Raw genomic sequence first — 16,435 nt, forward strand, 5'->3', positions numbered from 1 at the left:
ATTTGTTGGTTGGCTGAGATTAGCAGTAGTCCCTCTGGGGACCTAGGCTGGTGGGTAGGGTTCAGGAGCGAGGTAGGCTTGCTATTCTCTGAAACACCCTTCTCTGACCCTTGAGCAGAGCTGCTCTGATTTGCTGAATGACATTTTAAGGGTTATGTGGGCCTTGGGGCAAACTGCAAGGTTGACTTGATTCAGCTTATTGGTGTGTTCCGGTGTCCTCTGCTCTTTCTCCCCGGTGGCTGAGTCATTTGCAGGAGGACTCGGTGGGAATAAAATCAATTACATGGAGAATGAATCTGGGCAGAAAGTGTTCCCCACACGTTAGGACCCTGTGCGGGAGACACTGAGTGAGGTTCCAGGTATGTCGGTATATTCGGGCAGCAAGTCAGGAGGCAGCTGAGTATCCCCGGGATCTGCTGGCCCGGCTAGTGGACCAGTGTCTGCACTACCTGCTGAAGTAGCAGGAGAAAACGCCCTGGGTTTCTGGTAACGGGGAGGATGGAGGTGAGGTTCACGAAATCCCTCCTGTTGCAAATGCAAAAATCCTCAGTAAACCTGTATGTGGTTGGTTTTGTTTTTGGAATATGTAGACTAGTTTGAAAGAAGAACAAAGTAAGTAAAGTCCCTTAGGTTCCAGAAATGGAGAGAAAAATAAAAACCACGGAAATATCGGACAGCTATGCCACAGTGACTCTGGGCGTCGGGGACGGGCTGGAGGCCTCGGTGATTGGCTTTGTGAACATATGTGGGGACAGGAAGTTTAGTTACAGATGTTGGGAGTCTGACAATCTAGACACACCCACTGGATATAGTTTTTTATCTAGACTGTTTGTTGATGGAAGTTGGGGCTGAGCAGAGATATTCAAGCCTGTGCCACACATGGGATTGGGGAGTTTGCCCACATGCGTGGGGGGACAACAGGGTTGGGAATGTCAGCGAGCAGCTGCACTGGACACTTGACCGCGTCCCTTCAGACCACTGCTGGGGAGAGAGCCCAGCAGACGGAGCTCGGCTCCAGCTCAGACGGGGGGAGGAGGTGTCTAAGGGGGAACAGAGGGCCCACGAGGGGCTGTGGGAAGTGAGATGTGGGAACAGAAAGGACACTGGGGCTACGGAGAAGGGGAAATGACAGAAGGGCGGCAACGCAGTATCAGGGAAAATGCTCGGGCCGGGGGTGGACGAGGCCCTGACGAGCGGCACGCGCGATCCTCAGCAGAGGCTCACGGGGCGAGCGGGCTGCGGGTGGCCTGCTGACAGCCTGGGGCAGGGGAGCCGCAGTCGGGACAGTGTCCCCAAAGCCCTGTGCTGTGTGGGAGTTCACAGTCCACGGACTGGCATTTAGTCGTGTAGCATTCTGGTGAAAGGACCCACGGGCCTCCCTGTAGGGACACTGTCACAAGTCAGGAACAGAGGATCCCAGAACACAAACTGCGCCGACTGACATCATAACTTAAGATGATAATCCACTCACAAGACTGGGCATGAAGATAGGGTAAAGACACAGGTAAGCAGCATTTAGAAGGAAAAAGGCCTGAGAGCTAGCTACAATTATAATTGAAATTGTATAAAATTTAGAAAAATAATACAGAAAAATAATGCAAGAAATATTGAAATAAACTTTTGAGGAACTCCATCCCCACTCATGACTAGAAAGTAAGTCATCATAACGAGAACAGAAACAAAGTCTGAAGATCTGAATGAGGCCTGAAAACAAGACCGGGGAGAATTCAGGACACAGTTCACACTACCTTTGTTCTGCCCTTGAACAAAACCTCAACTATATGAGAATGCATGAACAATTTACTGCTAAAGAAGGTAAATAATTACTTGAAATGTTAGTCTTTGAAGTCCCAGCTATTTGCTTCGGGTGACATTGAAAACTGGCTTTTCAGATGATGATACGTGGCAACTATTGAATTGAGCTGAGAACCTTAACAAAAACGACCCAGTTCTTTTCAAGTGTTTTTATTAAACATATTCCTCAGAGATGTGAGGACTTTGAATTAAGAATTGCAACTGTGATAGTCAGCGAGGGAATATTTAAATAACCAGCTCTGAGCAGCTCAGTGGGCCCGCCGAGCGTTTCTCATGCTGCCTTGTATAATCGAACTTAATTAAATTTAGACATTCTTGGACTAATGGCTGGAAATGTGTCTATCTCGTGAAAAATTGTTATTAAATGCAGGGAAACCAATAACAGTGCGTGACCTTGACCACGTGTTCCAGCAGTGTCCCCAGGACATGTGAGGACTTGGGGCCTCTATTAGCTACAATCGGAGGAGGACCCCCCACTCAGTCTGCGTGGGAGTGGATGGAGTTCAGAGGTGGGTGCAGAGCACCTGGGCAGAACCGGACGCTCGCCCTGGGCGCTGCTGGTGTCGGGGTCTCCGAGCCCAGAGCCGACAGTGGGACGAGAGAGCAGCTCTTTGCGCCTTTACTTCTCACAGGCTTCCCAAGGCTCAGAGATGCAGGATATGAAGACACGTAGAACTGAAATGTGATGCAACCTGAGAGGACAGAGAGAAATGGTCAACCCAGGAGCAAAGGTTATGACCACGGATGCTTTCCAAGGGTCGCAGCCACTCACGGGAGAGGAAGTGCACACTCTGAACTGCACTGCTCTCTAGTAGCGGGGAGAAATCTGTGACCCATGCGCCGACAAAGACAGCATGTTCCTCAGGAGGAACACGTGCGCTTCTCTCTCTGAGGCCCGGGTGAAACGTTCCCTCCAGTCCTCGTGATATAACATAATGCAACACATCTTAAATCCTTGCAGAAACCACAGCTATGGAGTTCAGGTCCTTCCCCTGACCTGTGCACATGGGCAGGACAGTGCCGCCCACGCTCAGGGGGCATCGCGGGAGGCAGCTCTGCACAGCTCTGGGTGGGGCTGGCTGTCCTGAGGTGTGCTTCCACTCTGGTCCTCTCCCCAGGGCCGTGGCCCCTGGTGACCGAGGGCCCTTCCCGCTGCAGGCGGACGCCGCCCATCCCAGGCTCGTCAGGGAGATTGGCTCCAGACTTGGGAGATGCGTCTACAATCTCTCATTTAAACAACGTCTCTTCCAGCAGGTGGGCCCTCTCATTTCCTCGGGTAAGCGGTTGGACTTCTGAGGGGCACTGCTCGTTGGCAGCGGCCAGCCAGGCGGAATGTGAGCAGACTCTGCCTCTTTGGATTCCGTGTCCTGGGGAGGAGGCGGCTGGGCTGAGGGCCCAGGGTGAGGGCCATCTGAGCGGGAAGCCTCCAGTGGCCATGGGAGGAAGGGCCCACGCCCATGGGAGTGGTCCATGGCTGTCTGTCCCGGAAATCAAGTGGTGCATCAGCTGCCCTTGGAGAGATGCCGCAGGGGCCTTGTAAAGTTACAACGGTCACAGTAATAACTATATTTTATTTACTTATTTTTAATCCTCACCCGAGGACAGCTTTCCATTTTTTTGTTCAGATAGAGTCGGAGGGAGAGAGAGCAAGAGAGGGAGAGGGAGGGAGGGAGGGAGAGAGAGAGAAACATCGATGTGAAAGGGACACATCGAGTGGCTGCCACCCGCACGACCCAACCAGGGCCGGGGACAAACTGCAACCGAGGTACGTGCCCTTAGCGGGAACCGAACCCAGGTCTCTCGGGACCATAGGATGACGCTCTAACCACTGACCCAAACTGGCCAGGGCACTATACTTTATTTTTCAAGACCTGAAATCTCCAACTTTGGGGAGCTTTCAGTCTATTCCATTTAAGCCTCACAGTGACTCTCTGAAATAAACATGCCATACATTTTACAAATAACGACACGATGCCTAGAGGCGATGCCTCAGTTTCCCGATGTCACGTAACCATGAAGCAGCACTACACGCTGGGTTGGACTGTGTCCCTCTACAACGCGGTGTTGGAGCCCTAACCCCAAGATGACTGTATCTGAAGATGGGGCCTGGGAGAAGGTGAGAAAGTGTAAGTAGGCCGTAAAGGCGAGGCCCAAGTCCAACTGGGCTGGTGTCCTCACAAGAAGAGGAAGGACAGACAATGGAGCAGAGTAATGAATGGAAGGGACGTCTGACAGCAGAAGGGGAGCGAAGTCAAAAATGCCTGCGTGCTGACAGACTGCTCGTTCAGGGGATGGACGGATGGACAGACGGACGGACACGAGGCCCAGAGGGGCTGCGCACTGTGCTCGCGGCAGGGGAAGCCCGGGGACCTCGCTCTCCTGAGCTCCGCACCCTGCAGACCTGGCTCCTGGTCCCAGGGCACACTGTCAGCTGGCCAGAACGGGAGGGAATGGGGCTGTCACCAGGCAGATTCAGGCCTCCCACTGCCTACTGCAGCACCGATTTTATTTCATCCATTTTCCCTGAAATAACTGTTCTTATCTTGAGGTAACATTAAATGATGGTTTCTCAGAGCCTAGGGAACGATTAGGTTTAATTAGTAGACACACACATTGCTTGTTTGAAAGCAGACACCAGGTTTGATCCTCTTTTGCCAAATTAATTTTGTATAAATTTCAGAACATCAACTGCAGGTTCATTGTCTTGATCCAAGATCAGCGGGCGAGGACCCAGCGTGTGCGGGGGGCTGCGGTGCCCACCTGGGGACATGTCTGTGTCTGGGAAGGACGTGGAGCCCCCGGAAGTGGGGAATGGGCCTGCAGACGGCGCGGTGGTGGGTATGGTCCCCCGCGATGGAGTCTCGGCACTGACCTCGCTTACACTCGCGTGCAGGGATCACAGATGGTGTGTGGAATGGTCGCCTTGGCTCCAGTATAGGTGGGCTTTTCCGAAAGGTGATTTCCAGAGGGAAAAGCTACAACTGAAGAAAATACCAGCTGTTCATGGTCGAACTGTAAGGAGCTAGGGAAAACCCGCACGTGAGTGTGCATTCATGCGTCACTCACCTGTCCGTGGTTAGTTCTGGGCAGAAACGCGTCTCGAGACGGTGGGAGTCCTTGTGAGTGACAGGTGTCACCCTGCAGAGGCGGACATCGACCCAACTGCCGTGTGACAACCGCTGTCGGTGACACAGTCGTGAGGGACATAGGGACGGAGGGCCCCCCAGGACAAGGGGAAGAGGGAGGCCCAGGGAGTGGGCAGGCTTGCCGACGGGGCCGCGCAGTAGCGCTTGCGCCAGCTGACCACATACCAGGTGTCACCACGGGCGTGTGAGCAAGGAGCCCTGCAGAAGCCATCGGAAGAAAAGGAGCCGAGTCCCTGATGTAGCGGGCGCGGTCCCAGACGCAGGAGAACTGGGCATGGAGCTGTGCTCCCGTACACCGTCGTGCCGATGGGAGGACACCGAGATGCATCCCTCTGCAAGGAATTTGGGAAATCAGGGACATTTCCCACGTGGGGAGCAGTGGTGTTTGGTTCCGTGGAAAACACACATGCCTTCCACTGAGAAGACCGGATTTCCGTTTTCTGCCTGCCACGGCGTGGCTGACGTGTGGGCGCGGCCTGACCCAGGACTGTCTCCACATCTGTGGGGGGGGCAGGAACATCTGTCTGCCCAGTTCTAAGAATAACGACACGGATGTAAACGCTCTTTTGAGACCACACACTGACACCTGAATGTAAGATGACCCTCCAGGCGTCTTCAAGGACGTGCTTTTCAGATCGTTCGAGTTTCACCTGGTGCCTCGGCCGAAGCCGTCTTGGGGGAGCCGTCAAGCGTTCGGGGGCAGCCTCAGGACCGCAGTGGGGGAAGCTGTTTTCGTGAGCCTCGACATTTTAGCCTATCTGAGGTCCCCCTCCTCCCCCCTTTCCTGACAGCTTGTGTCTGTGTTCCGTCCCTACTGTCAACAGTCATTGGTAGGAGTAAACGGCCTAACTCGCCGGAAAACGCCTCGTAATTCCAGGTGAAGGGCTGCTGCGTTTGCGGAGCCTGCCTGACAACCTGCCAAGTCAGCCTGGAGCCCGAGTCTGCGCTTCCCAGAGCTGCGCTTCCCACGTGCCGGGTGGCTCTGCCCAGTCCCTTGACAGGCCTGGAGGGTCTAAACGCATTTAACCACGTGTACCCCTTCGGCCACCGTGGGGTCGCGGAGCTTTCTACTCGAATGTCAGCTGTCCACAGAACTAGAGGTGATGCCCACAGGACCTGGAGAGAAGGATGCGGCTGCCAGCACCCTCCGCCGTGGTGGTGAAATCAGATGGGAGAACACACGGGCACAGGGCTTCCCCGGCTCGTTCCCCAAGTCTCCTGCTCTCCACCCACCTTCACCTCCCTCCTCGGGCCCTTTCCATGGTCAAGGTCAGAGGACGGGCAAGCTCTGCTCCTCACTCTTGTGATTTAGGTCAGTGGAAGGGCTCAGAGCTGTGAACTGGGCGTTACGAGCCTCCTATCAGCTCCTCACTTTTTTACCCTAGAGTTCTTCACTTTTCAGCATCAGTTACTTTTATTTACACCTTTGTTGTTTTGAAATTGGGAGCGGTTTCCAAAGGTGCCTCCGTCATCCCCTGCCCCCAGCACTATTTGCTCTGCATCTGATTCTCCTCCCCGGAATCCGGGTGCGTTCTGGGAGTGTGTTAACATACAGGGATTCTGTCCCGTGGGTTCCGTGTTCTGTAGCACTCAGGTAGGTTCTTTTCCTTGATTGCTTTGGGTGGCTGCGGACATCGGGACTACACGTGCTTTGGCAGCAAGCGCATCATCGGAGGCTCTGAGCAAAGGGAGAGCGAGAGTCGGGAAGCGGGCCCGGCGCAGTGCCGACAGGCGACTGTCCCAGAGGGAGGTTTGCAGGCCGCAGTCCTATCTGGCTCGGGTGTGGGCCGCAGCGTGAAACTGTTCTAGCCCATCGGAAACCTTGGTGGCCGCGTCTCCGTGACCGGACCGCACTGACGGACACATGGCACCTGTGTGGGGAGAAGCTGACAGGGGGTGCCACCTGAGGGTCTCAGAGGTCCTCATGGACACCCACTGAGGACGCAGCCTGCAGTCTGCTGAGACGGTGCCTTTCGGAGCGTGGTCCCCAGAGCAGCAGCAGCAGCACCCGGGAATTTGGTACCCAAGTGAACTGCAAAGCTGTGAGTCGGAAGCTCTGGGGTGGGACCGGCACCACGTGTCAGGGGCCCTTGGTGACTGCCCCGCATCCTGACGCCAGCAGGCGGGCACGTTGGGGGGCACTTGAGGCAGCTGGCTTGTTTACATTCTCACTCCGAAAAGTGCCGTGAAGAACAAGGCTGGTTCTTTGGAAGTCACAGTTAATTGTTTTTTCCTAAGATTACTTAAATTAATTCACTCAAATGACGGCAGATTTGGTCTATGGGTAAGGCCCCCAAATGTTAGTGAAAACAGTGTCATCTGTCACTCGTAAGAATTACACATGACACTGGTTATACTTCAGAAAAAGGGTGGGCGTACTTCATTTACTTTCCTTGTAACTGCCCAGCCCTTCACAGGACAGAGTGACAAGCACGGCCTGGGAAGCCACTCTGGGTGACTCCGTCCTGTCCCACACGTGACAGACGTATTTCTGTGTTGCAGGTCCAAACTGCTTTGCAGAGACGGCCGTCATCCCGGCCGGGAGAGAGGTGCGGACGGACGAGTGCACCACCTGCCACTGCACCTACGAGGAGGGCACCTGGAGGGTCGAGAGGCAGGCCACGTGCACCAGGCACGAGTGCAGGCAGATGTAGGCGTGCACCGCACAAAACGCCCTCTTTCTAGAACATTCCAGAAGACTCTGGAAATGCCAGTCCAAAGGAGAAGACTTTTGATGAGGAATAATGGGAAATGGTTGGTACTTTTGCTTTTCTTGGCAACAACTACTGCAAGAGAAGGAGATGGATGTATTTCGGATCATCCTGAGAACTTTGGGCATGAGGCCCTCCCCAAATCAATGTGCTATTTTCAGACGGGTGCACAAGGCGCACTGGTCTATGAGCTGTATTTCTAGAACCCTCTGTTAGAGCTCACACAGGTGTTTTCTATAGCTACAGATTAAATGCCGGCTGTCCACCTCCTCACTGTGCACCTGTCTTTTCCATTCTGACCCCGCCACGTGCCAATGTCGTGGGCTGGTTCTCCTTCACATCTCGGAACCACACACCCATGAGTGGTCATGAAACAATGGGACTGATTTCTCCTGAAGTCCTGCCCACACTCTCTCTCTGTCACTTCAGAGATCTGTCTAGTGTCTGTCTTCAGCACAGTCAATCTGATCCCCACAAATAGTGCTCCCTTCTTACACCTCACTGCTGCTACCGCCCCGGGCCCCATCCCTGGGAGACGTGGGTGTCAGAGAACTGATATCCACTTTTTCTGTTCATCCGTGGCTCCCATGTGGGATGGAGACGTACATGTTTCACTTTCCCGGACACAGTTCCCTGGTCAGGACTTTAAGCTGTCCCCTAAACTGAGGCCGAGGGCAGGCTGGACAGTCCGCATCGCTGTCCGTCTAGCTGGTACAGGCAGTAAGGGAGGGGTTTCCCTGACTGTCTGGAGGGGAGTCACAGCCAAAGAAGTCCCGATCAAGCTTTCCTTTCAGGGCACTTGTGTTTCTCCGCAGAATGACCACACTCTCCGTGATGGGCAGTGAGATCCGGAGTGTCTGTCATCCCTCAGGAGGAGGGAAAAGCAGTTTTTCCGCCCAATAAGCTAAAACAAACAGCACTGAGGGCCACCTGCTCACCACCACTGCCCTGTAGTCATGGTCATTCCAAACCAACTTCATCTTTCTCCATTGGACAGGGGAAGGAAGCCACTCCCCACCCGCCGGCCCAAGCGTGGCAGAGGGCACCTCTGCCTTTATCAGTGACATGGACACTGGACAGCAATGGGAAGGGCAGGAAGGCAGGCGGAGCCTTGGAGGAGGAAGGAGGAAAAGCAGAATGAAAGTCGCGGTTTGAAGCCTTCGAAGTAAAAACACGTTGACTTAGTCCAACGTTTTGATCTGGCGCCTGCTATGTACACACCACTGTGACAACACAGACGGGAACACAGCCGGCTTCCAGCCTCATGGGCTGCCGGTGCCACGGCAGCCCGCGCAGAGTCCAAGGGTGCTGTGGAAGGGGAGCCAGAGGGCAGCGAGGGAGCTGGGAAGAGCAGAGAGAAGGGCAGGCCCACTGAACTGTGTCGCATGGACGTGCCTTGCACTCAGAGTTCTTTCTGGGCTCTCCCCAGAGCCCCCGCTGTGGCATGAGCGCAAGTCGGAATCAATGATAACCTCGTTTCAAAGCTGAAACACCAGCTCTGTGACCCGACAATAAACAAAGGCGTTGTAGCAGCCGGTAAGGCCTACTGTCACCTGAGAGGGACCGGTACCCAGGCTGTCACTGTGGCTGCGCAGTTCTGGAGAGATTGCAACACTGACGACTGTGTCAGGAACTCGCTCGGCCTGGGGTAATGTCACTGAGAGGAGTGAGTGGCCTGAGGAAGGAGCCGCTCCAGAGACTCGGCCATGACCTCCAAGCCTGCCCAGGATGAGGAGGCAGCAAACAGCAGCCAGGCTGGCTGGGGTGGCAAACGCTTGCCCAGCGTGGGTGAGGGGCACAGAGAGGTCCCGCTGGGTCCTGAGGAGCTGAGCAAGAGTTGCTGGAACTGGAACAGGAGCGCATGACTGAGGAAGAGGCAGAGGGAAGGGAACTGAAGGAGAGGAAAAGAAGAGGAACCTCAAGAAAATCCGGCGTCGAGGGCTCTGCAGCAGTTCCTGTCCGGGCCCTCTGGCTGCGGCCGGCCTGCTGACCACTGTCTGGGAACGGGGGCTCGTCCCTCCTCTCCAGTCTGCAGGGGCCCCTCAGAAACAGGCAGCCACGCACAGATGTTGGTCGGTACCACTGACAGCCAGCCCACCCGCACACCAAGCTCGGTCTCGCCCGCAGCCCTCGGCATGCTGAGACGTGACATGGGGCAGGGTGATGGCACCGCGCCACGATGGGGAAGGGTGCCTCAGGAACCCCATGCGATCAGATCACTGGGCCTGCCTCACGGCCCCTGCCACGCAGGTCACTGGCAGATGGCAGCCGTGGGGACTCAGCTCGGCTCAGCGCTCACAGCGGTGGCAGCCGCGGGGCTCCCAGCCCGTCATTCCGCGCAAAGACTTGACAGGCACGTTGTCACAGCTGTGACACCGTCTCTCCTCCCAGCGCCTCCTCTGTTGGGCACTGTAGCCTTCAGTCCACTCCTACCACAGGATGAGGGAGTCCTCAGTCGTGCCACCGAGGGCCTAGCACCTCCGCCCTGACCCCTGGGTTGTGACAACAGTTTCCCCGGGGTGGCTGGGGTCAGTCTTCCACCCAGTCTAGTCCCCTCCTTCTTACCAGCCTCCTAGGAGCGTCCCTCCCTCACACACGTCTGGCTGATGGGGGGATGGGGTAACAGTGAGAAGTCACCTACCCCCACACCCACGCCCCGCTGAGGCTCACGAGTTTCCGCTGCAGGAGCAGCACCCTGTATCACTGTCACACAGGCAGGAAAGCTCGCGGGGCTCACACCATGTTCTACAACAGTCACCGCGACCCCACAGGCGCAGAGTCAATGCGGGGAATGTTGCCTGGTCGCTACGAGTTGGCAGCTCAGTGCGTAAGTCACACCCGGGAGGACGCGCCCTCCCTTACTGAGTGACGTCACTCAGCTGGCATCCCAGGTGCAGCAGGCCACCCCACAAGCCCACCGGTCCAGATACTTCCAGCAGCGGGGACGCGGTGATCCCAGCACACGTGACACGAGTCCACTGCCACCGCCCCTTTCCGCAGAACAGGCCCTGGTCAGCAGCGACGTCCTGATGAAGAGGGTGACAGCGGTGAAACGCATTCAGTACATTCACGGAGGGGGCTTGGCAGAAACACTAGACAGAAAACCTACAGCCAGTCCCAGTGTGAGCTAAGGCTGACCCTTTCATGACAGACGTCATCCAGTGTGATCAGCCTGCTACCCAGGCGGCTGGCTGGCTCCCTGGCAACACAGCCACACTGGGGCTCACTGCCGGACTGTCTGCTGTTGGGACACTGGACACCCAGAAGCGGCTGTAGTCAGGTTTTGACTTGGTGACCAGGCAGACCTCCACCTTTGTCACCACGGCAAGGTAGAGAGATGCTGACCTCTGTCCACACAACGGTCATCTTGTCGCCTGGATCACTGGGGTTCTCATCCTCAGTTTCTTCAGTGTGCTCACACTCGGCACTCACATACACGTTCACAGCAGCTGCCGAATTTCTGCTCTTCTTCTTGCCAAGTCTCTAACCATGTTCACTTGTCGCTTATCAGTCTCTGCGGATCCACCCTCCAGCCGCACTCGTCCCGACACGGGGAGCAGCCGGCGCGCTGCTCAGACCCACCTCCCGCAGACGTCCCTGCCCCAGCCAGGACCCCGGCGCTTGCCTGTGGCTGTCTGCTTCGAGATGCTGCCCCGCCTCCTTTCAATCAGGCGTGAACATTTCTCCCACAGTGAGCTTGTCAGAGAGACGCCCCCATGAGCCCAGAGATGCAGACGCAGAACGGAGGCCAGAGGAGGAGCCACGATTCTGAGCCACCTGCGCATGTCCCTTACCCAGGCCTTCGGGACCTGCCTGAGCCCGGCCCTCACACCCCAGCCTCCCCCGACAGAGCAGCTGTGCGCACCCACTTCACGATGCGGGTGGCTCTCCCACCTCTGACATTTTCCGCTGCTTACAGCCCAGTCACAGGTCTCACCCACACTCAGGGGGAGGGCCCCATGGGGTGTGTCTGACACAGCTTTGTGTACCCAGGTGTCTTCGATACAAACGGGCTGCCTACTGCACCTCCCGTGATCTGTACGGGGGGCACCCCGCCAGGACTCAGAGTCAGGTCCAGGTTCAGTAGCAATGAAAACGATGAAGACGGCTTTGAGGAGAAGGCAAGACAGCTACCTGAGGAAGACCGTGTCGGTGCTCAGCAGGAAGGGCTGCCTGCCTGGCAAAGAAGCCCCATAGATGTTGGGTTGAGTGTGCTCAGCCACGTCCTCCCTCATTCCGAGGGTCCGCGCTCCGCGTCCTCAGCAGAACCTCCCTCCCCCCCGCACGAGAAATGCGCTAGGCTGTGAGTTCAGGCCGCTCTGCAGCCTGGCCCACGGGAGCAGAATCGGACTCATCAATGTCTGCACGGCCGCAGGAAGAGAGCCTGCGCGGGGGTCACCGGAGCTGACGCCTTCGAAGCCCGGCTTGCAGCATTCTCTTGGGCCGAGCGCAGTGAGAAGCAACCAGCTCACTCTGTCCTTCCATGTCACTGCCTCCATGGAAAAGCATCGTTCCACCTGCTGCTCAGACACCAAAGCCTGTCTTCTGTGGGCACCTGACCCTGGGGGGCCGTTAGATGGCGCCTGGACCGATGCCATGAGCTGCGACCAGCGACAGAAGCCCTTGTCTCCCATCTGTAAAGGCCGATCTGTGGAGTCAGACTGGGGGAGGCCCCCTGTGCACCAGGCAAGGGTGGCATGCCTGAGGTCAGGCTGGTCTGCAGAGCCAGCAATCCTGGGGACAAGTTGGGGCAGAGTAGAGATGGAGGAAGCGGGGACCCTTGAGGCATTTCAGCGTCTTTGTCACCAGGCTTGACCATGATGACTCAACACCACACTGGAGAACTGGCTGCCCTGGACGCCCAAAGCTGGCGGTGACAGCCTGGGAGGGTCCCGTGTTCCTCCTGCAACAGAAAGGGAGCTGGAGCCACAGTGCAGCTTCTGGAAAGGGAGCGTGAAAGCCAGGGACAGGCACAGACGCGAGGCCAGCTGAGAGCGAGCAGGAGGCCTAGCTGCACCCCGCCCACTGGGGAGGGGCGCCTCTCTCCCCGGTTTCCGAGGGGGTCTTGGATGAGTTCCTCCCTCCCTCCCTCTCACCCATGCGCACTGTGTAGGTGGGAGGCCCACGGTCCCTCTAGACCACAGGGCCCTGGGCCCGAGGCTGGCGCCCCGCAGCACTCCAGCGTGGCCGGAACCCATGCGTGTTGCCTGGGGAGCGTGTGAGCGAGCTGTCCGTGGGCTCTGCGTGGGGTGCATCATGCAGGCCAGGGCAGTCTGCGCACTCCATCCACACTGTGCCAATGAGAACTTTCCAGGCTGTTACAGCCAGGGGACCTGGTGACACTATTCCATTCAACACACTGTGGAAGTCTTAAAGGGGGGTTTCATTCCATCTTTTACCGAATGGAAACTATATTCAAAGCCCGGAAGCACACTGGCCCTGAAGCCATGGTGCCAGGGCTGCAGGAAGGAGGGTGGAGCAAGGAGAGGTGCCCAAGGTGAGGCTGGTGCGGTGGGGCTCTGTGCAGCGGCACTGACCCTGGCTGACCTTGGGGAGAAGAGAAGCCGCTGGTTAGGCTCTGTAATGTGCAGCTGGGCCGATCGTAACGGACGCACGGTCTCACCACTTAGCAGCTGTGAAGACCGGGGAAGTTGTGTAATTACTGTAATTCATTTTTCTCATATATGAAACGAGAATGATAACAGATCACAGACTTTGCCAAACTGAACATGAAATTCCACGTGAAGGGTTTCAACACAACCTCCCCAGTAAGCACTCAGCAGGAAGCGTCGTCAGCAGCAGCTGCAGCCTGGTTTTATGAGACAGTTCGCCCCTCAGTGCTCAGAACAATGGGCTGTAACATGGGAACTGTCCCCACCTCCCCAACAGATCACAACTGAAAAGGAACGTGGGGAGGGGTGCAGGAAGTACGGCTCCCACACATCACTGGCGGGACTGCAAAGTGTTAGCATTCTTAGGGAAGAAGTGTGGCCCAGGGTCGAGAGGGTTAGAGATAGCCAAGCCCAGTGATTCCACTTCTGCGTACTCAGCATAGAGAAGTCTTTAAAATGCCTCAGAATATTTAGAAAGACGATGGCAACTGAAATACTACCTAAAACAGTGAAAATTTGGAAGCAAGGGAAATGTCCAACGATAGGAAATGGCGAAACCCTAACATGCTAACATGTATCAAATATTATAGTCATTAAATTATGCTAATGAGGTGAATAAAATGGTACAGTAAATACATCACAAGATTAAGAAAAATACCGGCTGTGTAACAGTACGTAAGAAGTTCACACGAAGCAGCAGTTCACCGGCGTGCGGACACTGCGGCTACTGGCAGGAAGCTGGAAGGGGTGTTCACCCCCCTCCCATTGCCCGTGTTACCGATCAGGATGCTCTCAGCTGCAGGCTACGGGAAACCCCACCTGCTTCACAAAGGCACCGTCCTACCTCGCAGACGGGGAGCCCAGAGCAGGCTTGGCTCGTACAGCAGGAGGCGATGCCTGCTGGGCGTGGAGGCCCGAGCCCTCAGTGTGGGCTTCCTCCTCAGGCTGGCGACCTCGTGGTTCCCACAGCAGTTGCTCCAAAGGGCTGACGTCTGGGGTGAACAGACGTGCCTGGCGGGAAGAAGGGGACGCGGTCAATGCAGGACAGGTGAGCCATGGTGGCCTCTCCACAGTCCTATCATTTTACTTCCTCAAAGTGCGTCTCTTGTTTCCACCATTTTGAAAGTAATTCATTTCATTGTAGAAAACTTTGGAGACAGAGGGTGTGTATGGATGAAACCCCACACAGGACCCTGACACCGGCCACCCGTCACTAACATCTCGGTTTCTTTGTGGTGAAAACCGCTACCACTCCACCACAGGGAAGGCGCATCGCTGACCCACCACTGTGCTCCTGCAGGTCGTGTGTCCGGTCCACTTACAGACATGAGATGCGGCCTTCACACCGCTGGACGCAGTGCTTCTGATTTCGGTTCAGAGGGTAGTTCCCTTCCAGTGACATCGCGGGAGCCACGTCGGCAAAGCTCTTCACATACTGCCAGATAAACACGCACAGCAGTTACAATTCATAAACCCGGAGCTGGAACGTATCCGCCCTGACTTCCCGTGGACGGAAAAAATCAGATCGTGTGATTTTTAAAAATGTTTTGTTAAAAAATAAGGCATTGTATAACTGTAAGATACTATTTTGATGCAAACAGAAATCGTAAACACTTGAAACTGCCTCATGACAATAATCTTTCTTGGGGACTAGTTTATAATTTGTAGTACACATAGTGCCATCACTTTAAACAACTTTCAACATTGCACATCCTATCTTGTTAATGTAACAGAAGCAACTTTTATGTTATTATAGTACTTGTACTCACAAGACCACAATAACCTATTAACTTCAAAAAGCATTAAGCACAAAATCATGAGCTATGAAGACTACCTAGGAATACCCTAGTATATCGTTGAGTGTGGAAGCCACACAATCAACTCAAATACATGTGATAAGTGATAAAACAGAGCATAGAACGTGTCACCGTGGGAACCAAGAAAAAGAATTAGTAATTCCTTTTCATCTGTTTTGTCCTCATGCAATTTCTTTTTTTTTTTATTTTTATTTTTTTTATCCTAATCCGAGGACATTTTTCCATTTTTTACTTAGATAGAGTGGGAAGGAGAGAGAGGAAGAGAGAGAAACATCGATGTGAAAGGGACACATCGAGTGGCGGCCACCCACATGACCCAACCAGGGCCAGGGACAAACTGCAGCCAAGGTACATGCCCTTAACGGGAACCGAACCCGGGTCTCTGTGGACCACAGGCTGGCGCTCTAACCGCTGAGCCAAACCGGCCAGGGCTGTCCTCATGCGATTTCTACAAACTGTTCTTTCCTTGGGACTTTTAGACTCTCACCTTGTCCGGCCCTCTGAAATGTGTGTGCTCTCATTCCAGTCCGCCATCCTCCTTACTCCAGTCCCTCGTCCACTTCGGTCCTTGTCCCAGACTGCCCGTCTCCTTGGCGGGGCTCTCACCTCCGACACCAGCACCGCCGCCGTAACCCGGACTCCACCTGCCCAGGCCGACAAGGTGCTGAGCAGTGCTGAGCATGCCATGGGGAAATGTAGCATCAGTTCAACTTGTCCACATGCTTCAGTCATATGCAAGAAGTCATCCAAATAGAGGGAGTACAAAGAATGTGTGTTTCAATTCTCCTTGCCACACAATTTCGAGATCGGGGGACTTGAGGTTGTGCTGTTTTGAGAGAGAAAGACTCCGTAGGTCTTCCCTCGTTACAGAAGACATGTCCAGAGGGGCAATAACCCCCCCAGGGAAGTCACGAATGCGCCAAGGGGAAAGACGTCTCCTGAGAAGCTGTCCACAATCACATGAAAACACTACATCACGATTACGAAGGTCCAGAGGGGGTCAGGTCAGGAACGCCACCAGGACTAACAAGCACAGGCCCTGTCACCTGTGCCTGTGTGCGGATTCCGGGTGGCATGTGTCCAAGTGGGGACCATGAGCAGGCTAACCTAACTGGCCGGCTCAGCGAAGCAAGCTGCCCTGGGCAGCAGCAGACTGCCCTCCTGTCGATGTGCTGAAGTTGTGCCTAGACCTGACCCGTGTCCACCTGCCACTTGCTGTGCTTATGTCCTCACAAAGGAGATCTAAAGAGAGAGTAACAACCTCCAAGACAGTGTCCAGTGGATATAAATGCGACCAGAAAAGTGAGAAACCACGACTTTTGTGTCACTCACGT

At 55.2% G+C, this 16,435-nt stretch overlaps 1 protein-coding gene across 1 annotated transcript in view; it reads left to right on the top strand.

Annotated features, from left to right (window-relative positions):
* Positions 1 to 7,889, top strand: part of VWC2 (von Willebrand factor C domain containing 2) — a 41,088-nt gene extending 33,199 nt beyond the window's left edge. Inside the window, exon 5 of the mRNA XM_036247398.1 lies at positions 7,464 to 7,889. Coding sequence (XP_036103291.1) covers positions 7,464 to 7,615 — 152 coding nt within the window. The 3' untranslated portion in view covers positions 7,616 to 7,889. The remainder of the gene's footprint in view (positions 1 to 7,463) is intronic.
* The last annotated feature ends 8,546 nt before the right edge of the window (positions 7,890 to 16,435 follow it).

Source organism: Molossus molossus, unplaced genomic scaffold (genome assembly GCF_014108415.1).
Source record: "Molossus molossus isolate mMolMol1 unplaced genomic scaffold, mMolMol1.p scaffold_m16_p_7, whole genome shotgun sequence".
NCBI classification, from domain to species: domain Eukaryota; kingdom Metazoa; phylum Chordata; class Mammalia; order Chiroptera; family Molossidae; genus Molossus; species Molossus molossus.